Genomic DNA, 26,606 nt, shown 5'->3' with positions numbered 1-26,606 from the left:
TTCAGTGGATTTATTACTGATGCCCTTTTCCTAATCTACCTAGTCTGCCTATAGGAAATTGATTTTGACTCACTTCACTCTTGCTCAAGATAAATGAAATAGAATATAACAAAAATACTGATTTGGAAATATTTGCACATCCTTTTTCTATATTGTTTTTGGGTGTTAGGTGCATGGCTAAGCTATAGAAACATGGAACACAGACCAATGTATTAGGGGATCTCTATATATGGCTGCATGTGTGACCACATATCATCTACCTTCTAGAATATAAGCTTCAAACCTTATGTGGTTCATGAGCACACCTAGAATTTGATGTGTTATGGTCATTTTCACAAATGGCTGCTGTGATGCCAAGCCAGTCTGGCAAAATCAAGGTAGAAGTTGCCCTTCTGTTGAACCAGTTCTTTCTTCCAAAACAGAAAGTAATAGCTATGACCCAAGAAGATTAACTAAGAAATTAAGTATAGGGCAGATGTGGTATTAAGGTGGTGGTGGTGGTGGTGGTGGTGATGATGATGATGATGATGATGATGATGATGATGATGATGACATTCATATTCTGTCTCTCCTTGTTATTAAGCAACAATCTTGTAAGTAGGTTGATAGTGAATGCCCTAAAGTCACACAATACATTTCATGGTCAAATTGGACTTGACTCTGTCTTCCTAGTGGAACACGCTAACCACTGTATTGCATAGAAAGAAACTGGTAGTGCTTGTAGAAATATAAATCATAAAACATAAACAAAGATGTAGAGTTAGGAGATTATGGCGATATCCCCAGAGACACAAATACCCCATTTTTATATTAGTATTAATTAATGCTAATGAAGGAACTAGCAGAAGTGATTGGAGAACTACTGACTGTAATCTTTCAGAACTGCCTGGAGAACTATCAAGGTCTCAGAAGACTAGAGGATATCTAAGAATTCAGCAAAGTTTCTCATGATATCCTCACTAATAAAATGGTAAAAGTTGGTATAGATGATACAACTGTTAGAAGGATTAATGAGTAATTGAATGTCCACACCTGGAGAGTACTTGTAAACAGTTTCTCATTAGCCTTTGCGAGTAGTATCTAGTGGAGTACCGAAGCACATGGTTCTATGCTCCATACTGTTCAAATTTTTTATTAATGAGGAGATGGAGTTGAGTGGATGATTATCAATTTTGTAGAATGCACAAAACTAGAAGTGTCTGGTAAGCACTTAGAAGAGAAAGAGAAAAATTTAGAAGATCTAGACAGAGCTGAGTAGTGGGCCAAAATGAATAGGATGAAATTTAATAGGGAGAAATGCAAAGTTCTGCAACTGGGGAGGAAAAAAAATGAAAGATATAAGTGTAGGATGGGGGACACCTGACTTGGCAATAGTACATGTGAAAAGGTTTCAGTGTTCTAGTAGATCACAAACTGGACATGAGACAACAATGAGATGTAGCTACTAAAAAGACAAATGTTATTTTGGATGCATTAATAGGGACTTAAGAGTCAAGCTCACAAGAAGAAATTGTTCCCATCTACCCTACCCTACTCAGATCCCATTTGGAATACTGTCCCCAGTTCTGGGCACCACACTACAAAAATGACAGTGACAAATTGGAGCAGGTTCAGAAGCGGTCTACCAAGATGGTGAAGAGACTGGAAACCAAGGCCTATGAGGAACAGTTAAAGGATCTGTGTATGTTTAGCCTACAAAAAAGATGACTAAGAAGATATATTTATTTACATTGATTGATATACCCACACATCATGCAAACTGAAAAGTTGGGCAATAAACTTAGGTTTAAAAAAAACACACAAATAATAACAATAATATAATAACATACTAGCACTTGAGGACAACCTAGGCCAACTCATATAACAGCAATCACACTAAGAAAAAAGTCACATTAACAGGCCCCACTCCTCATACCCAAGGTAACATCCAGATCTTCAAGGATTTACAAAATATCAGCAGGGTTGGGCCAAGCAAATCTTGGGGTATATGGTGTTCCCAATGGTTGTGGCTGTGATGGAGAAGGCACATTTCCTGGATCCTGTCAGGTGGCACTGTTTAATATATGAGACCAGAAGCATGCCCATTCTGCTTGATCTAGTGGAATGGGCAGAAATAATTGGAGAAGGGCAGTCCCACAAATAACCCAGCCACATGCCACAAAAGGCTTTATATGTGGAAACCAATGCTTAGAATCGTACCCAGAAGTCTATTCAGAGCCAGTGCTGCTCACAGAGCAGTGGTATGACATAGGCATACCAAGGCGTACCCATAACTGCCATGCTGGTGCATTCTGGACCAATTATACTTTCTGAATTGTCTTCAAGGACAACCTCATGTAGAGTGCAATGCAGGAATCCATTAGGGAGGTAACCAAGTCATGAGTTAGCATACGTAAGTAGTGCCTTCCAATCCAGGAAAGGGCACAATTGGTGCAGAAGACAAATTTATGCAAAAGCCATCCTGGTTATGGCTGCCACTTATTCCTTGAACAGGAGCTACAAGTCTAGGAGGAACCCAAACTGTGCACCAGTTCTCCACTGAAAACTAAAGATGGAAAATTCCCAGATCCAGGGGGGCCTAAAACCTAAAGCCACTTGGTCTTGCTAGAGTTGAGCTGAAGTCTGTTCTTCCCCATCCAGACCCCCCACACACACACACACCATATTGATGATACTTGCCTCATGTCAGCAGATGACTTCACCCAGCAGTTTCATGTTAAACAGAAGGAAGAGTGAACAGAGCCCTGAGGGATCCCACAAAGAAAGGGGTTCTGGACTAGATCTCTTCCATCCTATCAACACCAACTGGAACTGGCCTTGGAGGCTCTGCAATACTGTTTCCCCCACTCCTGTCAGCCCCACAAGATATACCAGACCAGAAAACAACTCCACATGAAGACTAGAACAATGCTTTCTTGACATATGCTACAATAACAGAATTTTGCAAGTCTGATTGTGCTATCCCTCCCCAACCTCCCTCTGCAACTCAACTTGGTCCATCAGGTGCCCGGGTCACACCAATAAAATAGGTCCTCCCTCCCTAGCAGAGAGCAGCATCAGAGCATTCCAAGGCAATCAGAAAGTTATCTGTCTATGGCAAGGGATTGATCCTACCTTATAGGATATCAGTCCTATAAGGTAGATCAGACCAAGAAACCAATGCCATATAGGAATAAAACTATTTTATCAGAACAGATATAATAACAGAATCCCGCAAGTCTGAATATACTTCCCCCTCCCTCACTTTATCTTCATGTGAATTAGGAAGGGGCTTGTCTGAGATGTTTTCTCAAATTAGTTTCTTGGAATGGACTCAAGCCCCGCTTGTCTGATCTTTGCCTTGGTAGCAGTTCTTCTGCCTGTCCTTCAAGGCCATTCCCTATTCCCTCTACAATAGCCTCCCCCCAAAACTAAATCATGTCATCCCTGCCCCAAGACAGCTATATACAACATGTGATCACTGCTGGGTATCGGGCCCTTGATGACCTGGGTCAGGTCTATGGTTGCTATGGAGGCTGTGAACTCCAAAGCCACATCAAAATCTGAAATCAAGGAAGACAGGTTTAAATCCACTAGGATCATAAACCTAGGGAACTCCACTGCCAACCTGGTCACAGAACTGAGCTCAGGCATGGAAGTTGCTATGTAGCAGGGTGGTAGACAGCAGCAACAATCCCAACTGATTCCTAGAGCTAAACTTTACAAGTGGGATCTCATATACATTAATCTGCAGGGCAGTGCTTCTGAAAGTAATCAGAGCATCTCAGGTGATCATAGCTATTCCACCACCCATGCCCTGGAATCTCACCTGATGCCAGACTCAAAACCCAGATGGGGCCATTTCCAAAAGAGCAAACCCCTTTGAGTCCATCCAGGTCTTGGTAATAAACACCAAGTCAGCCTTTTCATTCATAATTAAGTCACAGATGAGGGAGACTTTATTACAGGCTGACCTGGCATTTAGCAACAGCAGCTGAACCCCTGAAGGTCCAATGACCAGGCACTGAGGAAGAGATTGGGAGCAGTTGGAATACAGAACTGGTACAAGACACCAGGGCCATGCTCCCCGAGTGTGGCCTGCCTCCTGCCTCATCTCTCTCTGTCTGTAATCACAACTATGTTTTCACCTGCCCCCAACCCCCTGACCCCCACCAGCACTTCCCTAGGTCAAAAGACCTCATCCCAATCTTCATCCTGCTACTCTCATTTGGAGGGTGATCTGATTTCCAAGCCACTTCTTATAAAACAGATTGTGCAGGCACGTCATAGTTGCTTGTATTGTTTCTACTTTCCATGTGAGACCTGAAAAGATCACAGTCCATATCACCAAAAAGAGTCCAGGTTGGGAGCTAATAAAAAATATGAACTGAGTCATTTTTGTTCCCAGATTTTTATGTTCCTTTCATTAAGCAGGCAGCTCAACTTGAGAAGTAGACTTAGGGATACTATTAAATAACAGTATTCCCTATTATTTTCACATTTCTTTTTTTTTAATTTCCGTTGTGGCAAATGTGGGTTTTCTGGACAGGCAGCAAAACATATTGGGCTATTGCTATCTGCTCTCAGATTATGAGCATTATGGAATTGCTTGCAATAAATAATTTGTGCATTAGAGCCATATATTTTTGTAGACCATAATCAGTGCAAAATTCAGAATGCAAATATGATATTTGAGATGTAAAGACAGAATATTCTGTTCCACTACTTTTACTATATGATTTAGATCTATGTGATCTTCTCATGAGATTATATTTCCTAAGCAACTGTCTGTCTAACACCCAACATTCTTTAAAAGCAAATTAAAGATCTAAGAGCCAATATTTGTAACCCTAAGTATTGGTCTAGGAAAGAGGCAAATAGAGAAAAGTTTCTAAATATATTCCAGAAAGAATGCAAGGAATTTCTACAGGATTAAAATCAGTTTAGCTTTTAATGCTGGTTTGCCTAGATCTGCCTTGCTTAAAAGGTTGAATTGCCATATTCCAAGGCTTATATAATCTATTTGTCATTTAATTCAGTGTGACTAAAAGTGAGAAAAAAACTTGTAAGTGATTTAACCTTTTTGATTTAAACTTCAATCACAACACTGTTAGGTGTTTGTAAGACTGGAATGTAAAAGGTATGTCAGGTTATATCACTTGAATATTTTATCTTCTAACATTTACATTTGTAAATTCAACTCTTTTAAAAAGTTTATCCTAAACTGAAACAGATAGAAATTCAGTTAGAGACCATTGTGGAAGGTGGGTATACTATTCTTCTGAGCTGTAGATACTGTTGCCAAGAGATGACAGAAAAGAAGAAAATGGACTGTACATAGACCACCTGTCATCATTAGCAGGATTTATGTTTCAGAAGAACTGCTTGGAAGCCATTTGATATTGAGAATTCTGAAAAAGTCTATTTAGCTAAGCATCTTAACACTTTACTTCAGGCACTAGGACCTCTCTCATTTTAGTCCCAGTGTGATTCCATAAAATAAAAAAACAAGTTTTTAACACTCTGTCATTGGCCAGTGTTCATGTAAGTCTTGGAATCCACAAACAGAGATTGTAAATGTAGGCATCTTTCTGATCTCTGCTTTCCAAGGTCCTTCTCTTGTTCCAAGATGCCAGAAACTGAACTGAGAGGTCTCTTAACTTCAAAATGTGTATTCTGTCATAGAGATAAGATCAACCAGCTAGAAGAGGAAGGTCTTCTTTTTCTTTCTCTGCTGAGAAATCTAAAATGACCAGCTACATTTCTGAGAGTCTGGCATGAAAAAGAGATTTTGTAATGCCATTAGTAGGTTTGAACTGCATCTGTCTGGTTAAAATGTGCCAAGAATGTACTAGATGACTTCTGATTCAAGGCAATGGACTAAAATAATCATGCAGTTAGGCTGTCAATGATCTTGAGAAACATAATTTCATTATGCATCACACCATCACTGGAAAATCATATCCACCATTCATCTAATAGTGGTAATGAGCATCATTCAAGTCTAGAAGATAATATTTATTTCACATTAGCAGCGTTATTAATAAACACTAACAACAACAGCTTACGTCACTTATCTCAGGCAAATCTTAATAGAATATACAAATGCCTATTTACCCACAATGGCAAATTCTTCAGGAAAAAAAAAGGGGGGAGCCAATCTAATAAGAAATGACAAAGGAGATGTGTTGTTTTGCAAACTGTGAGGCATACATTGATATGTAAATGGAAAGAAGATCTTTGGAAATCAGTCTGTCAGTCCTACTGTATCTTTAAGAAGATATATATTACCTCACCAAGCTCTTAAATAAATGCATTCAGTCTGTAGGGCAACCAAGTGGTAGTTTAACCTGGGCTTTCTAGAGTGTCGAAATATAAACTTGTTCCAGAACCAGTTTCTCATGTCCATCCTAGGCCTTGCAAAGTAAGAAGAGAAGGGATGGTTCTTCTAGACATGTTGAAAATGCAGGTCCCCCACCCCACCTGCTAAATAATCCCATCTTTCTGAATACATACATTTGGCATTAGGCACAGGGCTTCCATGTCATGGATTTGATTTATTAGCTAAAAATTACAGCAACCGAGTAGAAAACAGCAATCTAATCAAAAACTGTACTGTGCAAAATCTTCATTATTTCTGCAGCTGCTAATGTCTCTACACTGTAGTTAAAGGGCTTTCAGCCTTCTGATTATCATTTTCTATTTTTAGGGCTGTGTGTGTTGCACAGAGAGAGTGTGTGTGATAGAGAGATAATCATCAGAGAAGGCTGCTGGAAAAGCTATTTTTAGAACCCGATGAGCTGCTCAGCACCTTATTTATTACCAGCTGGAAGAGTTCAAGCGCTGTCCAGACAACTTCTCTGCTTAGCTCAAAGTCCTGAGGAGGTGATCTCCCTCTGATCATATTTCCATCTGAAAAGAGAGAGAGAGAGAGAGAGAGAGAGAGAGAGAGAGAGAGAGAGAGAATAAATAACACCGAGTTATAAGTCCATTAATCAGCAATATAATCATACGTCATGACATGCCTCTTGAAACCTTAGAACAGTATTTTTCTTCTGAGGTCAGATCTTCACTAAAAGTGGATTTATGAAGTTTACAGCAGTTTGAAAAAAAAGAAAGGGGGGGATACTAAGGAATAATCGCAGAGACAATCTGGATGTTTACACTGAAAGGAAATAATATGTACAATAGGAACAGAAGATGCCCAGTATCATACTACACCATAGTATAGTATATGAATAGTATATGATATGGAAACTCATCTGTGGAAAAGGGTGCTGAGCTATCATTTCCAACATTACTAGAAAATATAGCCAATGGTGGGAGTTGCAGTGGAGCAACACTGGAATGCCACTAATTATCTATCCCTAGACTAGATGTCAAAGTCTGACCTGACACGAGGCAGTTTCCTATGCCTCATATTAGAAGAAAAAAATTTCAGTTAATGTTAACCAATGTGTCTTCCAGCACCTTTCCCCCATTTGACTCAAGAGATGACTGATTTACTCCAAGTTTTCTTCAGAGAAATACAGTTTCTCGCAGTCATCTCTTGATAGCAATAATGCTGGAGATTAAGCTGAACCCCATACCTTCAGAAAAATATCACATGGGAACAAACCTGTAAGCCATATCTTTGTGGTATAACAGTGAATATTTTTATTGTGCTATTTTTAGTCCCCGATGATTTACTGTGCATTCATTTTGGAGACACTGAGGTCCTTGTTTGATGCCATAGCATGATATTAATCTATCAAAACAAAGCTGAAATTCCCTACAGCTGTATGCAGCAATAGGAAATTAATTGCCTTCAGAATGTTTTCTGAAGAACTCTTCAATCAGAAAAAAAAATGTTTTTATCTTGTCAGGGAAGCAATACATTTTATATATGGCTGCTTAGATGCAACAATGTGCTATATTTGGCTTGCATGGAAGCGTTGCTGAAAGGAAGAAAGCAGATGGGCCAATCCAGTCAGCCAAGAGTTTGTTTGCTCATCCCACCTGACTGCTGCGAGCTGAAAGGCAATGCATTGCATGCAACAACCAGGCAGTTCAGCATAGATCGACATTGTTTTCTATGTGGCTCTGTTAAATTGTATTTCTGAAATAGTCATGATAACATTCACGTTGCAGTGGCATCTCAAGTTGTGCCTGGTGGCTAAGAGGGTAGCTTATGAACACAGTGGAATAAAGCATATCCTGACCACGCTGTATTTTTTACTATGATTCTGCAAACTGGAGCTGTAAATGCACTCTATTCAGTTACACTACACAGGATATACATTCGGACAATGGCTCCAGGGAGGTGTAATTCAGTGATGACTGGAAGACCACTGGTTCCTCATCCTTGCTCCAGAGGCATTTGGGGGCAACAAGGGGGGGGGGGGACAAAATGTGTGTTGCATCTTTGCCACACAAACTCTGCCCCTTTTGCATTGGCAGGGTGAGTCATTCTGGAGTTGGGTGGCATCTAAATCAAATCAATTAAATTAATGTTTTGTCAGTAACAAACACTGTGGCTTACTGTGGATGCCCCTACCTTGCTCTGAGGTGTTATTTTAAAATGATGCTTGATGGTACAAAAATGGCAAAACAATACTGGGAAGGTTAGTCACATATCACTAGTGATGTCACAAGTGATATCTAAAAGGTATCCAACACGTGAAGAACCAGTCAAAGTATTGTTCTCAGTTGCATGCCCAGCTGTCAATGGGCTTAGACCAGTGTTGTCCAAACTTGGCCACTTTAAGATGAGTGGACTTCAATTCCCAGAATTCCCCAGTCAGCCATGCTGGCTGGGGAATTCTGGGAGTTGAAGTCCACTCATCTTGAAGTGGCCAAGTTTGGACAACACTGGCTTAGACTAAGGAGGAAAGATTGACAAGAACAATTTGAACAGACTCTTATGTGAAAGATTGGGAAAAAAAACAGGTTTTGTCTTGCTTAAAATGTTATTTAGCAAGATATTCATGCAATTGAGACTAACAAGCTTTAAGAATAACTTTTCATTTATGCACCATGGTCTCCCAGAACATATAAAAACTTGGCATTTTGGATTGCAAAATATTTCTCTCTTCACAACACATCAAGAAATCTCCAGGTTTTGGCAATATATAACTTTTATTGGAAAGGCTTCCTTCATTAACAAGCTGGGGGATTTTAATCTGCTGGTTTTGCTTGATGTTCTTATTTGTTTTAATGTTTTAATAAATATTATATTACTTGTAAAATACTTTTCTCCCCCTCATTTTTTACTGAATTCTATATACACTGAAAAATAAAAGTATGAAACATCTGCATGGGAAATATCTCTAACAGAGCACATTTCAAGGATTAAGCCAAAGTAAAGTTCTGAGGAGATATTTACTCAGGAGCGCAACTCCATATCTGTACAAAACTGTGAGGATACATATTTATACACACACACAGATAGTCCTCACTTTTCAACCACAACTGGGACAGGCCATCACTAAGTAATGTGGCCATGAAGTAAAATATCACGCAACTGCACCCAACTTACAATGTCAGTTCCTGCTGTAGTCATTAAATAAATCACTGTGGTCATTGAGCACATCATGTGACTGTGACTTGCGACTTCCTTCCAGCTTCCCCACTGATTTTGCTTGCCGGAAGCCAGATGTGAAGGTTGCAAATGGTGATCACATGACTGCAGGATGCTGTGACCATCATAAATTGTGTTGGTTGCCAAGTGCCTATATTGTGATCACGTGACCATGGGGAAATTGCCACAGCCACAATTTTAAGGACCAGTCCTAAATCTCCTTTTTCAGTGCCATTGTAACTTCAAACAGTCACTAAACAAGCAGTCAGTAAGTGAGGACTATCTGCACACAAACACACAATTTTCACTTCCATGCACATATTTCCATCAGCAAAAGACTGCAGTTTGATTGTAGTATCTCACACAGTTCGCTCACAGCAGGAAAACACTTGGAATCATTGTAATAACTATGAATGAGTGCACCAGAAACCCATTTCCCTGGGAAAACCTTAGGTAACTCATGTAGATGTGGCAGATCTGTATGAAATATTTTCAGCAATTTTGATATATGGAATAACAAGAACACACTGGGAAGTGGTTCCCCAAATTATCTGGGCAAGTGTAAATATAGAGTAAGTTCCAGCTACAAGCAAGGAATGCTTGAAAGTCAGCAACTGCTTCCACCATAGTCATGAATCCTGTATAGTAGTGTTTCTCAACCCTGGCAGCTTCCAGATGTGTAGACTTCAACTCCCAGAATTCCCAAGCAAGGCTGTCTAGGGAATTATGGGAGTTGAAGTCCACACATCTGGAAGCTGCCAAGGTTGAAAAACACTGCTGAATAGTATCAAAATTCTCCACAACCTAGAACCTCTCCATCATTCCTGTTTCACATAGTAGGGCATTAAAAATATTAATTCTGAAGTTATATTATTGTATTAATGCTTTTATAAATATGTATATTTTTTCAATTAATTGGTTTAACATATCAGATAGATAGATAGATAGATAGATAGATAGATAGATAGATAGATAGATAGATAGAAGATAGATATAGACAGAAGACTAGTCTTACTGACTCATAAAACAAAACTATCATAATGAAACATAATAAAAGATACAACCTCAAAATAGTACCTTGGCCTCCACCCCCAAAATGCCTTCAAGAAAAGCTCTATTTTCACCTGTTTATAGAAGACAGATAACACTGGAGCCAAACAAGCTTCCCACAGGAGGCCATTCAAGAGAGCCACCTCCATTATAGAGAAAGAACTCCTCCAGGCTTTGGTCCCCTGACCTCCCCAAAATGGGAAACAACTAGCTGCTTCTCCCAGCACAATTGAAATGGTTGGACCAACTCCAATGAAGAGATGACACTGAAACTGAGCCTGTTGTCTCCCATCCAGACTCTAACAGCCTCCAGACACCAGGACAGCATCAACAGAGTGGCCCAAGTTTGCAATATATAGCTGAGTATCATCAGCATACTAATGATACTGGACCCTGAACCACCAGTTGACCTTTCCCAGTGACTTCAAGTAGATGTTATATAATGTGGGGGGGGGGGGAGAGAGAGAGAGAGAGAACTGCCTCCTGTAGCACTCCACTATGCTAATCTCTCTTCCGCAATTACAACTGATTGGAACCAGCCACTGAGGAAGGAATAGAAATACTGTAAAACAATACCTCCAATCCCCAACCTCTGCAGCCAGTCCAGAAGGATACCATAGCTGATGGTATCAAAGCTGCCAAGAAGTCCAAAAGGAGCAGGACAAATGCACTACCTCCATCCAGGCCCAGACAGGGTCATCAATAAGAATGACCAATGCTGTCTCTGTCTCATACCCAGTTCTGAAGCCTGATTGGTAAGAGTCCAAATAATCCACTTCCTTTAGGACATTCTGTAGCTAGTCCTCAACTGCTATCTCAATAACTTTCATTAAAAGGGAAGATTGGAGACTGGAAAGTATTTATTCAATAGGTCTGGATCTAGGGAAGGCCTCTTTAGGACGGGATCAGCCAATGCCTCTTTCAAGGCTGCCAGGATTGACCTCTCTTGCGACAAGGTGTTCACAACCTCTCAGGTCCAGGAAACAACCTCCCCCATCTGAAAAAGCTAGGAGGGACAAAGATCCAGCCCACATTTGGTCAAGACAACTAGTAGAGTACCCTATCAACTCCCTCAGAGGTAACAGGCTCAAAGAAGACCAGATTAACAGGGCAAGATGATGCCCCAGTTACTACAGTGAAAGCCCTTTGCTATTCTTATTGCCACAGGGTTGGTGTGAACATAGGTACATATCTGTACTTGGTCAAATTCAGACTTCATTGTTCTCCACCTTCACTCTAAGTATCACTTCTGCCACTTCACCACCTGGAGGTTCTCAGAAAACCAATTATCCACCTGGGATTGGCCAACAGAGAGGCCACTTGGGGTAATATCATCAAGGTCCAAGATACCACTTCTTGCTAATCTGCCTGCAAGATCCATGAGATCAAGCCAGATCCATAAAACTCCATTTGCAGACCATCAAATGGATCCAGCTTTACAGAGGAAATGACCAGCAGGCAGACACATTTGGAGCAGGAAGTGATCTGACCATGGCAAAGGGCATACGGTAATACCCTCCACATCCAGATCATACAAGTGCTTGGAAGTGAACACAACCTTTAACGTATGATTGCCCATATGGGTTGGAGCAGAGATAACCTGTAAGAAGCCAATGGCTGTCATGGAGGCCATGAATTCCTGGGCTCTAGGACCCAGGCTCAACCACCTGGAGATTGAAGTCCCCCAGTACCAATAGACAGTTACAACCAGGTCTAGAAACTCAAGAAGGGATCCTAAGGAGCACCAGGGTAGCTGGTATAACAAAAGGATCCCTGGTTTGTCCCCATGGCCTAACCAAACACATAGGCATTCACACCCAGCTACCTCTAAAACAGTGATCCTGGCCACAGGCAAAGTATCACAATAGATCACCATCCCACCTCCACAGTCCTGATGTCAAAGTTGGTGCAGGACCCAAAAACCTGTCTGGGCAAATCTATAAGAGGGCAACATCAAAACCTTCTCTCAGCCCAGTTGCAGTAATGCATGCCAGAACTGCTTGTTTGTTCACCACCAAATCATGGATGGACATGGACTTATTACAAACAGACCTGGCATTATCAGCATCAGCTTGAGGCCAGGTGCCACAACAAATTGGCCATCAGACCCCCAAGTAGGGGTAGCTGACTTGGAAGAGGAGGCCACCACCAAACTGGAGACCTATCTTCCCCTGGAACAGCCAACTTGGCAACCCCCACTATATCTCACCCAGCCCAACAAAACTAGGAGATTCTAGCCCTGGCCCTGCTCCCCCTCCCCCCCCCCAATTTGGGTGCAGAAGCAGAACACTGAAAACTTTCCCTCGACTGCTTTGATATTGTTGACAGGGCTAGTTAGGTCCTCAGGTTGCTTATCATAAGACGTTCTTTTATCTCCCAGCCACACTAATGAGACTATTGACTAATTACTTAAAGTATACATTCATTAGAAGCATTAATTGGTTGTTTGGTTTCTTTTTTAACAGCAACAAAAAACTTTCAGGATGATTAGTTACCTTTTAAAAACAAATAATTGGAGTCTTCTATGGGTCTCCAAGTCCTGGTGGAGAGAGAAAATTTTAGAGTATATTTGGGTTAAGAACATTCAATTAAAGCTCATTGGAATACAATATTTTTGAACGCTAGTCATGTTCTTCATTATACATGTCCTATGACACAATTAGTTCTATAAATGCAATTGATTAAAGATAAAAACAAGGGAGGAGTGTGCAAATTAACTGACTCCTATGATTTTTTACATTTTTAAAAATAAAATTTTAATTCATTTTTCAACATTAAAAAACCCACAGTAGTTGAAAAGCAGTTTACAAGACATTAAGAATAATTAAAACATATGCAGTTCAATAAAGTGTATAAAAGTAGCATGCTTAAAACCATAAACAGCTTAAATACTGCCATACAGAACAGTGCCTAACCACCTCAGAAGAAGGTACGAATCATCAGCTGCAATAAATGCCTGGCTGAACAGATGCATCTTAAGAGCAAAGCTCTTAGCCAACACAGGAATTCCTCCACCAGGTCACTGATCTTGACAATGCCCTCCCATCAGTTGCTGCATATTGAATTGCTGCAGATGTGCTACTCTTAGAGGTTAACCACCACCCCCGATCTTCATGCATCAATGAATTTAGGAGAAGTGTAACAGCCAAGTTTTCAGGTAGACATTCAAAAGATTAAGGAATACCACAAAGCTGTGATATTTATTCTATAAACTCAGTCATTAAAAACTGTGTCTCCTTAGTTCCTATTTAATAAATTAAGAGAATGTCATCCTGTTGACTTTATGTGCTACTGCCAACAAGGGGGTATTATTTTTACTAATCATTTATATAATCTTGTCAGTTAGCAGAAATGGCAAGAACTAAAGCATGTGAAATATACAGTAGAATAAAAATGATAATTGAAAACATGAGAATGTGAAGCTGACCTGGACTGATATCAACAGGTTTAAGTACAGTTAGACATAGTTAGTGATTATATGGGAGCCTACCAGGAAATTCCAGAGCTGTACTACACTGGGAAATTGAAATAAGTCCCAGAAGGCAACAGTAAACTACTTCCAAGAAAACAAGATGAATGGGTCCATGAAATCACCAGTAGTTGAGCTCACGTTGAAGGAAACTTACTCTATTCCATTCTCAGAGAACTCTGGTTAGATCAGTTGAGCCTCATTCTTCCTCTGAGGAAACTGAGAATGACCCATAGTTCACATCCATTAATTCTCTTGGCTTCATCTTTCAGGGAAATAATAAGGAAAGTCAGATACTCTCCCTCAAGGAAGGTTTTCTACCATTAACCATAGAAATATGACACTCAAACAGTGCCTACCATTTGCCATCATTGACTAGAGTGGTTTCATTACATTTTTTCTGAAGTCCAAAGTTGTCCCTGATTATTAATCTCATAGGAGACACCCTGATAAACTTCAGAATAATTTAGGGCACAGCGGAAAAAATACTGTTGAGAAGTTTTTGGGAAGTTACACTCCTATTTTTTATATGCCAATGCCTCTGAGAACAATTTTCAAAAGCATCTACTTTCATGAGACTTGGAAAGAATTGCCAGATTGGCATCAACTTGATATCTTCTAATGCACAGTAGATCTTTGCTGCTAGAATACATAATGTAAAAGAAAATGGTTCTGGCCAATTACTGGGCTTTTCCTCTCTGAGGATAATTAGCAAACTGGCATCCATAAGAGCAAGCTGGCAATTTAAAATTCCCCAAGGTAGTTCATACAATGACAGGTACTTTAATTTCACTGTGTTTAATCCACAGTTACAGAAGAAATTTTTAATGACCATCTACTTTGGAGACTAGCTTTATAGCTCATCAAGGCCTGGTTGTCTCCTTTATTAGGAATTAAAGCTTCTCAAAGTCAACTTGCAAATGCTTTGCATTATCACAACGAATGAATCAACTTGCTCTTCACCCACAGATAGCCTAGAAATTGAAGCCAAAATAATAGGAATGGGTGAGAAAGTAGTACAAAGTCACATTTTAATTACAGAAACATGTGTCTGTGGTCTTGGTTTCAGAAGTTTTAATTGGGCTGGAAAGGGCTTGACTGTTTCCTTGAAATAATAAAATAAAGAAACCAGAGATATCTGATTTTTTTAAGTAAAAGCCCGAGTTCAATCTATGACCACAGTCCTTCTGCCTGAAACAAAGAATACACTATCTTTGGGTAACTTGTAATATAAGCTATTTTAGACCTATCTTCTGAGACCGAATCTGTCATGCAAAGAGTACAGATCAGAATTTCAGGTTGTGTTTGCATCAGAATATTCAGCACTTGAAGAAGTCATTGCAGACTAGCTTTCGTATTTCTTCATATTCAACTAACCATCCGAATCCATATTATAAAACAGGAAATGAGAATGAACTTCAGATATAAATTTCTTCCATGCTGTTCTCACATCAGTGTCATTATCTTCATCATTTCTGTGAATTGTCCAAACATAAGTGCTTATTTTTGTATGCCTTTCCTCTAATGCATGAATCAAATTAATTCCAAGTAATTACAGATAAGGACTCCGATGTCCAAGTCAGTAGAAGCATCCTATTGGGTACTGACATTTTCCTGGAGCTGCCCATACACATTCCAATTTTACACATGTGTATACCTATTCACTCTACTCTCTCTCCCTGTCTCTCTCTCTCTCTGTCTGTCTCTCTCTCTCTCTCCCTCTCTCACACACACACACATTTTGATAGGGATTACCTTTTTCAACCATTCTCAATGTCATGGGTTTCTGTACAAACTCCTTTTCATTAAGTTTTCTTCATGAAACAAACATTTCTAGCACAATTCATTGAGAAAGAAGAAATCAGGTTCTGTTTTGTTTCTTTAGTTACCTAAAGGTCAAACCACTCTAGGGGACTATCCATAAGGGGTGTGGCATGTCAAGGATGAGGAGGAAGCAGAATTGTGATCAAAAATGTATTGCTCAAAAGGGGACTAACAGCCTTTAAAACTGTAACAGACTATGCTAGCAATCCTGTTAGAAAATTCAAACAATGGAATAGCTTTCAAGGGTGGACTGATTCACACATTCTTGTACTTTGGTTTACAGTATTTCTGTGGACTACCAGTAACAGTTGTGTTACCCACATGGAAAGGATAAATATCAGACTGTGCCACTCACAGTACCTCTGAAAAATATTCACCGCTCAACTGCACAGCCTCTCCTTTGCCAGCCTTTCATTTATGAACCCTCTAGCCAAATGAAACAATCAAACAGTATTAAAGAGATACTGTGCTTAATTTTTTGGGTTTGGGTGATGATGTTGCTTAGTTACATGGGGACAGATAGGATCTTCTGGCCTGGGAGTAAATTGTGGGACTCTTGTTTTTTTTAAAGGAACATTCAATGTGTATGTACAGTTTGGGATTACAATGGCTGCAAAAAAGAGGATTGGGATTACATGCTGACCTGACTCTGAGAGCTCATTATAATACCAATCACCACTCACCCTTATAAACCTGAAAAAATGGAAATGTCTCCACCCAAAATGATTTTTACACTGTTGCTTCTGTTCCTGTCCCTGCCTATAGTCATATGCTTTTCCTTCCCACATAGAGGATGGCCTTATTCCAAATCAGACCATTGTTTCATCTAGCTAAATATAGTCCATACTAGCAGAGGATGAACATATCTACCTGCAAAGCAAGTTCTCCACACCCAACTGTGGCTCCTCCCTCAAAGATGCATCCTGAAAAGCCCCTTTTGCATCTGGTTCCTTCTATTCTATTGATTGTTGATAGTATTGTGAATTAAATCATCTGGTGACTCATATTTTGCAGTTGCAGAAGCACTTTTTGTCTCCAGACAGCCAAAATCTGCAGATTCAAGATTCCAGAGCCTGCCATCTAAAAAGTATTTTTAAGCCCTCTAGCTTACCTTGCCCTTTTTATATTGGGGTGGGGGGACTGGTAGCTGTATCACAACACTGATCATATATATTTTTTAATCTCCTGATAATTTCTAAGTATTCTCAGAGCATTTTAGCTGTCTGGGCAAATAATTCCAGTAAAATAATGGCACCACTCTTGGATATCCGCTACTCATTTAGAACTCAGCAATATTGCATTTCCTGTGGAGCTGGCATTTTCTGCTACCCCATTTATTGACAATTTGCTTATTTTTGTGAACTACCTCTGCAATAACTCTTCACAATGATGAACATTTTCTTTAAAATTAAGCCTAGTCATGTCTAAGAAAAACACAGTCTGTGCTGCTTTGAAGATTAACAAGATATATTTCTTTTGGCTTTTTTTCCCCCTTGATGATCTCAGTCCTCAGGCTGCAGGTTTAAGTTCTAGATCCATCACAAGTTCTGAATATAGCTTTAACCCTCCCCCCTCCCCCCAATAAGAAATGGCTTTGTTCATGATTGCAAATAAAATACTACTTTCCCATATCAGGAAAGAATTGTTGATGCAAGGTAGCTTTGAAAACTCAAAAGTCAGGTCATAACCCTGTTTATATTCTCAGAGAATGTTTGCATTGACCATTTCCCCAATAATGACTTAGAATATCTTACAGAGTCTTCAAACCACAATTGTGCTATAAAAGAGTAATGAGGACAGGCTTTATATCACCTCATTGCTGGGTGAGAGTAGAAGACACTATAAGTCACGAGGAGGAAATTGGGCCATCTTCATGCTTCCTTGTAGTAGAGATAAGGATGTTTTGTGCCCCACCCTGAAATAAAGAATCTAGAAATGGTGGTAAGGATTTAGAAGAAGTTGAAAAATAAAGGCACAACTTGCTTCAGACCTGCCATCTGTTCTGATTTGGCTGAGACAGTCATGGTTTGGAGTGGATCCTCTCCCAAAAAGACATACTGGTAACATCCCCAGTGACAAGATGACAGAAGGAAACATATGACACTGACAGCAAGAAGTACAGCCAGCAGTATCTTGCCTCTGCCTCCCCTGACTGCAGACATGGCAGCTCGATGTTCTGGTACCAGCACCAGAGCATAAAGGATGGGAGTGAAAGTATCCAGAAATATTAGTACTTTGGTAAACCATTCTCTGTATGATTAGAAGTTAAACCTGAGAGGCATTTGTATGTGCACCCATATGGATAGGCAGACACACAAGTGCACTTTAAGCTAGGAGTTCACAGTTTAGTGTGAAATACCTTGAAAATCATTTTCATTACTCCTTTTTGTGTGCTATTGATAGACATGATGCAAGTTTGATGGTTAGTTAGCCTTGATTCTTCACTATTTTAATTCTTCGACCAGATTACTTCAAGGATGGTTATTAGGCCATAAAAGTGTTTTATGGAGATCAAACATCTTTCATCAAACCTGTCCATTTGAAGGAAGTTACATGTGTCCAACAATATCTGCCTTCAAGGAAATATTATTCTGTGCTTCCCTTTGCTGTTTTTGCCTCCCTTACTTCCTCTGTTCCTTTTGCAATCTCCCCCTGCCTGAGTATCATAGGTGTTGATTGGATATTGCCTGTAACAAATAGCATCTTTTGCTTTTCCTGTTCTATCCAAGCCATTACATGAGCTTTGAAAAATATACTCCCATGCTAGAATACTCACCTAACCCATTTTCTTTCTCTAGAAATGCTCCTGACTTCTTTTTTGTCTTGATTTTATTTTGATATGTTCTTTGAAAATTGTGTGGTGTTATTTGTCCTAGCAAACTGGGTATTTTGTGGGCATGTTTGTTGATTTCTAAAATGCTATTTATGTAGAGTGTCATATTACTTCAGTGCATTAGAGTTTCATGCTGATGCAGTTTAGCTTTTTTATCCCTGCTTTTTCCCTGCTTTTGTTTGCAAAACAAGAAAAAAGGGCTGGCTTGGCTGAGTTTGCAGACTGAATATAGTGTAACTTACTTTTTTATTTGAGCCAGGGCTATACAAGAGAATGTGTAGCCCTGCCTCAAATAAAAAGATAACTGTACTACATAACTTCAAATATGACAAGTACTGGGGGGATACCTTTGAATGGGATCCATGCTGCCAGTTTCTAAACTTTTTTTCCCCCTGAACATGTGGGAATGTATAGGCAGGAGCAGCACTTTGCACATGTTCACAGACTCTTTTACACCTCTTAGGATTCCCTACATAGAATAGGGCTAAACCCTGGCAAAAGGGAGCCCTGCTCACATATACTCCAGACAGGTACATTGTGCTTCATCTAGCCTCATTTTACAAAGTTAATCAAGAGAGGAAAGGGCATAGAATATTTTGGAAGGGGGATTTCTAATTTGATACTCAAATGACCTTTCACAGATGTTTTGCTGAATACCAGAATAAGTGTAATTTTCAAATATCCCCCTTCCCTGAGTCTTTCTTGATCATGCAGTTTGCAGTCTCCTAACTGTAGGTGCTCTGAAAGAGATGGATTGCTCTGATCCCTGCTTAATCAACTTATGCTTCCACCCCCAGTCCTAATAATTGTTGCAGAAAATAATTTCCATTTCACCCACATGGAAGAGGCATACACTAAGATACACTAAAATATACTCCTATTACTCCATCAAAGAATACACACACATGCACATGCACACGCACACACACACACTTCTATTTAGAGGATCTGGCCTCACTGATCTTTGCATGTCAAACCAGGGGTGGCAAAGCAACACTCACAGTTGTCCATGGCATCTCTAGATAGCATACATAGAATACTACAATTAAAGAAAAATGAATCTTTTTTTTAAAAAAAAGCCCCAAGTCGCATTAGAGGGTACAGGGATGCCCACCCTCTGAAAAAATTGCCAACTTCTGCTTTAGATAGTTCCAGTTAAATACAATGTTACTAGCTCATAACCATTTCCAAAACAGTAGCTTTGCTAGCCATTATAGCAAACTCTACAAAGAATATTAAAGCTATAATACATTTGTTTGCTCATTTATTATTTATGGATTTCTTACACAAATAATCCACTTTTTCTCTCAGGAAATTAGGATGGCAAACATGGGTTCAGTCCTCATTTTAGCTTCCCAGTAAGAACCCTGGGAAATAGAATGAACTGAGAAATAGTAACTGGCCCACAGTCACTAAGGTCAAATGGAAATCCATAGTCAAATAGGAGATTAATTCTGGGCCTCTCGGGTTGCAATACCGTACTGGATCTCCATTAGACTTTAAGATGTCCCAGAACTCTTAGGTTATAAAGCCACTAAAAGAAACAAAGAAAACTGAAGAGTTTTCTTGGTGTCTATGAAGTATTTGCTCAGAAGTCCCCTTCTTTCATATATGCTACAGGACTATTTTAGGTTTAATGGAAAATTTGTCTTGGCTGACTTTGAAATACTGCTTTCAGAGTCTTCTTTATTACTTTTTTATTTCTAATTGCTTAATGTATTGGTGAAAAATAGAGGGTTATCCATAGACACTAATATTATCAAAGCAATCAACTACCACCTGAATTTAGTTCAGTAAAAGTAAGGTTGAACTTTAAAATAATTGCAGAAGAAATTGTTTTTGTGAGAGCAACCTGATTAGCATAAGAAACAACATATGAAAATTTGCAAGATCCAATTCAGTGTGAAACAAGCTTTTTACCCCAGTAGTTGTTAGAATGGATGAAGGTAACAGTCATTAAACACTATAATATTTCAGTTTCTATAGTATGAAATGAGTCTGTCTCCCTCTCTGTAAATTTCATTTTCAAACTTTTAATAAGGTCAGTTGCATTTTTTAAAAAAATCCTGCAATATATCTAGAACTCTTGAAAACTTCCTTTGCTATGTCAGCGTTCTTACTTGTTTGCATTGATAGTCATTTTCATGATATTCTATCATAAATATATATCCAATCCAATACTATGTCTGGGCACAAAATAGAGTGAATCATTATGTCCTGGTACTAATAATAGTTAATGCGGGTAAAAATGAAATCAAAACAACTCAGGATATATATCTCACTATACTTGGAGATCCTCCATGTACAAGATAAGGATTGAGGGGAGGGTGCAATTCTTCTGAACAAATCTTTTGGTGGCAAGAGCAAGACTTAATATTTTAGCGAAAATAAGAACCTCGAAGTGTGTGAGACCACATCACACAAACGGCCAGAGCTATTTGAGGGCAGGAGGATTTTGAGGATTTCTTTGTATCTAAATGGCATGCCTATTTTAGGGCATTATTCTTGTTCAGACTCTTCCAACTCTTTGTGACCTGATGGACATAGTTTCACCAGAACTGTCTGGCTTATAATACATTTTCCACCTCAAAATGGCAAGAAAACATGCCTTCGATTAGAGCGGGTCCAGCCAGTCACTAAAAGGGTTCCCAAAGGCTACAGGCAACCCTGGGCCACAATTGCCTCTTTCATGGGGTAGAACAGGAAAGAAGCTCCTATACAAGTTCCAAACCAAAAAAACTCAAATTTTAATATAGGAATATGTCCCTCCAACTGCTTTAGGCAAGGAGCTAGTGAGCCTGACAGTGTTTTATGTTTACAAGCAAGTGTATCTCTTTTTTTTCTTTCAAAATGTATTTTTTATTTATAACAGAGATATATTTCCAAAAAGGATAATATCTATAGATGGACAGATAATTGTCTTGCGATGGTTTATAAGTCTTGGGAAATGAGGTCAGTAAACTAATGGTTAGATTTTTATAAAGAAGTATTAAACATTTTTTATAGACTCCCCAAATTTTTTCAGCCAAAATAGGCATTGATTATAAGCCCTCAAGAAAAATCTAGAAATATTTCAGCTAATACATTACAGTTGAGCATGGTGTAATGCCATCTATACATTATTTTTGTGGTTTCCTGACCTGGTCTTCCTCAGAAGGCTGACACTGGGGTGACAACAAAAAGAATTAGTCTTACAATTTATTTTAAAATGTGCATGTATTTTTTACTATTTTCACTCAAGTAATTAATAGGGATATGCAAATACCCCTAAATCTTACATGAGTCATTAATTCAATTTAATATGATGTGTATTTTCAGCTTGAACTATCAGATTGAATTGATCCTATTTGGAATTTCTTGATTTCATTCAAGGTAGCAAACTTATTTGGCAATTTAATTGGAAATTTCAATTTGAAGATGCAGCTCAGTCAAACTACCTTCAGATCAAAGATTCTCACAGCCTGTCTAATTGACGTGAGAAGAGTGATTTTTATTGTCAAGTTTTCCTATTAACTACATTTCCCTTACTGCTTGTACTGTCTACAGATTATAGAAATTAAAATCCACCATACATACCCAGTTGTTAGATCTGTTGTTAGATTTTCCAGGTTTTATTTCTTGCTTTGCGGTCAGTACCAATTGTTTACTACATGGATGAAAATAGGAAAATTATCTCTAGACTTCAGTATTACAACAGTCATTATAATGAACTATCTACAGTAGATGCAATTGAACTATTACCTGCAGATGGAATTATATTCTTGCTTTTGTACATTTGCGCATTAGATTAATGTTGTACAGGACAGGTAAGTACGTATCATGCATGGGGGTGCATATGGATTTTGATTTTTTTTTTTAACTACAGGTACAAAGCAGTCTGATCCCAGTGACTTTTAAAACTAACTGAAAACTGTAACATATCCCCAGGCTTAGAATTCATGAGGCTAGAAAAATTGATGCAAAACCCAAAGTCATCTCATTTTTGCTAAAAACTAGATTCAGGGTGGCTTGAAGAAAAGCAGGTAAAAGCTTAAATAGCACATCCATCACCATGAGATTGTTGTTAATGTAAACTAAGCAAACGTGGGATAATGCATCATCTGTCATTTTTATAGAGCTCTAGATTGCTTTTATATCTTGGGCCACAGGGGTTTATTCTGCAGAAGTGCTAAATGGAACATCTGATGAAGCAGGTTGTTGCCTAGGTAAGCGGTCACCACACTAAATGAAGGGAAGCTAAGATCTAGTAAGGAGTGCAGGAAATTTAAAGTAGATTTGGCAGAGCTTTTAAGTTAGTAGAGTGTTCAGTGAGCTGCCCATACCCAGTTTAGGCAATTTTGGGGCATTAATATGACCCAATACAAGCCTTTAGATTGTTTTTGAGTGTAGTACTCTCACAGAATCCCATCAAGTTCTTGTGGAACCTCAGAATTCCATGGAACACATTGAAAAACCCTGCTTTAGATCAGTGTTTCTTTTCTTTTCTTTTTTGAAAAGTAACTTCCAACTTTCTTTGGTACAGGCACATATATAAAATACATTCACCTCTTACTATAATATTTTTAAAAAGCTACAAAATAAATCTATATCAATAACAAATATAAAAAAAGTTAATACAAAGTATTTCTATAGTTATAAAATAAGTCAGTTATCAACCCCCCAAATCAAAGTTTCATTTTTTGTGAGGCTCAAGTAAAAAGTCCGAGAATAATTTCCAAGTAGAAACAAAGCCAGACAACGCTTTAGATCAGTGTTTCTCAATGTCAGCTACATTATGAAGTGTGGACTTCAACTCCCAGAATTCCCCATGCTGGCTGAGGAACTCTGGGAGTTAAAGTCCACACATCTTAAAGTTACTGAGGTTGAGAAACACTGCTCTAGATTATCAGATTGGCCAGTGTTTGCACATGCTCAGTTTAGTACTAATACTGCTATCTTATTTGTCTCCTTTTTCTTCCATACTAGTTACGGAGATATGGTGCCCAAGACAATTGCTGGCAAGATATTTGGCTCCATTTGTTCACTGAGTGGTGTGCTTGTCATTGCTCTTCCTGTCCCAGTTATTGTTTCCAATTTCAGCCGAATTTACCATCAGAATCAAAGAGCTGATAAGAGACGAGCACAAAAGGTAAGATATATTGAAAGCTACAATAAATGGGCATATTTTAGTTCAGTTCTACTGATACTGGTTTGCACTGGTTTTTCTATGAACATCATGCATTATTCATTATGATAATATCATGGGGCATCCAGAATAAATTATCATCCTTTAGTCCATGTTTTATCAATTCAGTTTTTATCTCCCTTTCATCTCTTCCATTTGTTTTTTCTCTTAACTAAGTTAATTTGTTCAGGCAGAAAGACCCTAAACAGAAGAATAAATCTCCAAAAACACCTCAGTTGCTGTGGGCATTCATAAAGGTGAACTCAGGTGTTTTGTATCCCTGCATCTATTATCATCATTATCATTACCATAATTACCTAACATCAGATTCTGAAATGTCACAATTTTCAGATAGTGAATGCAAAGGCGAGCTGTCTTAGTGACAGGTAGAGGTTACCAAAGGCTCCAGTTGCCCTTACAGTTTTTGACAATAAATAGGAAGATCAAATACAGTTGACTTAGTCATGAGAAGTGTGTGTGTGAGAGTGTTGTGCAAAAAACAGGAGGAAGTACCATCCTTTTTTGGAATCTGACTCTATCTTCTGTTCACATGCATGTCCCACTGTGCTTCTCCAGAACTGAATCAAATCCATCCCCCACCCCTCCTGGCCCTCATTTCATTATTCAAGTCTTTCTTCCAAGGCTTTCCATCATCTGAAGTAACTGAATGGCCACTCTGAAAAAGTATTCATCTTTATGCCATATCCAAATGTGTATCTTCAGGTTCTGAGGTGTGTGACCAATTTTCTTAAGATTTAGAGTCTTTATCTATGCATCTCAAGCTACTTTTTCTTGCTGGCATAATATTTTGTTCTGCTGGAATTTAGTAGTGATCCTGATATTGGCAAGTTAGAACAGGGTCAGAGAAGGACAACAAAGATGATACAGGAACTTAAGGACATATCCTGTGAGGACAGTCTGAAGGAACATGATGTTTAGTCTGAAGAAAAGAAGACTGAAGGCAGGCATGAGATCAGGTATGTAAAAGGATACCATGGGGAAAATGATCAGGAACTAGGAACAGAAATAATGAATACATTTGAAGGTGCTTACATCCTGTTTAAATATAAAGAAAATCATCCTAATGGTAAGTTTTGTACAACAGTGGAGCAGTCAACCTATTGAGGTTGTGCGTTTCCTTCATTGGAAGTTTCAGAGAAGAAGCTGGACGGCTTAACTGGTTTTCCTGCACACTCAGAGGGTTGGGCTAGATGATCCTCATAGTCTCTTCCAATTCCACAATTCTATGTTTCCATGATCCTCAGCAGACTCTGCAGGTGTCATCTGAGGATAGGATTGCACTGTAATCAGCCCTTTACTAGCTAGTCTATAAACACTGGATTTCAAAGCCCAAGAAAGCTCCCATACACACACATGGAGTAAGCATTAAATAATGTTGTTCTCAGTAAACCTGCAAATAAAACAAAAGACAGCTGATGTGGCTGTCTGGCATTTTTAAGCCTCTGGGGAAAAATCTCTGGTAATTAGAAGAAAGTCAATTAGCTCTAATAGCACCTCAGCACCTCCCTCTCTTTTGCAGAAAAGGCTGAAGCAGACCTCTTGCACATCACAGTATTGGCTGGTAAATCCAAGTGACAGACAGAGAGACATCAGCCATAATGGGTTGGAAGTTTTTTTCTACCTGCAACAAAGAATGAGGAACAAACTATTGTTAAAACACAAAAGGAGGCAACAAATGGAAATGAGTGAGCTGTAAGAAACAGTGAAAAAATAAAACACCTGCCAATTTCCTTGCCCCACTCGCTATCCAGCAACTTTTTAAAAATAAGTTTCTATTATGCTACATAAACATTGCATCCAGAGCTCATTTTTCCATTAAGAAAACTCAAACAGCTTCAGTGACAAGGAGCTTCCAATGAGTCTCCATTTCAGTAACTAGGCTAGGACCAGTACAGGTTTTCATAGTGTGATGTCAGAAGATAACTTGGAAACTAGTGGCAGTAGCATATGAGGAATGGATGAAGACTGAGACCAAGGTAGACCATATGTCATCAAGAGAAATATAGCTGCTGTGGTTCTCTTGATGTTAGTCATTCTTATGTAGACCTGATACAGAATCAGTATGTATCTAGCCATGGCCTAAAAGGGCCGTCTGTGAAACATGTTTGTTTCATTTACCAGATATCTGGCATAGTTTATGCAGCCTATCCACCTCATGTGGCTAACAAATGTATAATGTTAATTATTAATAAGATCAATTCAAGTTGCCTCCCACTTGCATGCTGGTTTATACTCAAAAAGCCTATAGCCTCATTAAAGACAATGAAATTCCACCCATGAATATTAACTGGCTCCTGTGTCCTAAGTTCAACACCACATTTGTAATGGGCTTTTTCTACATGCAAGTCAACCCTGCTGTTGAAGTTCACTAGCCTTGTTGGAAGAAAACCATCATTATGAAGGTGCTTGTGCCTAAAACACACTTCTCTGTTACATCTTAAATTTTGTGACACTTTGAAAAGATATGTGAGTCTATGATATCTCAACTGTAGAAGAAAGCCCTTCAGCTCCATTATTTTGCCCCTGAATTATCTTAAGGACACTTTTATCTTTCTCACACTTTCTTAGATAGGATTTCTGGATACATAGTGCTTTCATTTCAGTACTTTTTTCCATCATTCCAAAATCATTCTTGATTAAATAATGTGATATTCACTAGCCCTTTATGCGGATATAAAATTGCAGCTGAACAAGTTATGAACTACTC

At 38.9% G+C, this 26,606-nt stretch overlaps 1 protein-coding gene across 2 annotated transcripts in view; it reads left to right on the top strand.

Annotated features, from left to right (window-relative positions):
• Positions 1-26,606, top strand: part of KCND3 (potassium voltage-gated channel subfamily D member 3) — a 298,597-nt gene that overhangs the window by 209,671 nt on the left and 62,320 nt on the right. For both annotated transcript variants that reach the window (XM_088153403.1, XM_088153402.1), the window contains exon 2: positions 23,680-23,842. In XM_088153403.1, coding sequence (XP_088009529.1) covers positions 23,680-23,842 — 163 coding nt within the window. The remainder of the gene's footprint in view (positions 1-23,679; positions 23,843-26,606) is intronic.

This window comes from Python bivittatus, unplaced genomic scaffold, assembly GCF_059951505.1.
Source record: "Python bivittatus isolate LINGU-HERP-01145 unplaced genomic scaffold, Pbiv_v1 ctg000700_np1212, whole genome shotgun sequence".
Taxonomy (NCBI): Eukaryota; Metazoa; Chordata; class Lepidosauria; order Squamata; family Pythonidae; genus Python; species Python bivittatus.
The sequence above is the reverse complement of the archived record's forward strand: the minus strand, read 5'-3'. Positions and strand labels throughout refer to the sequence as shown.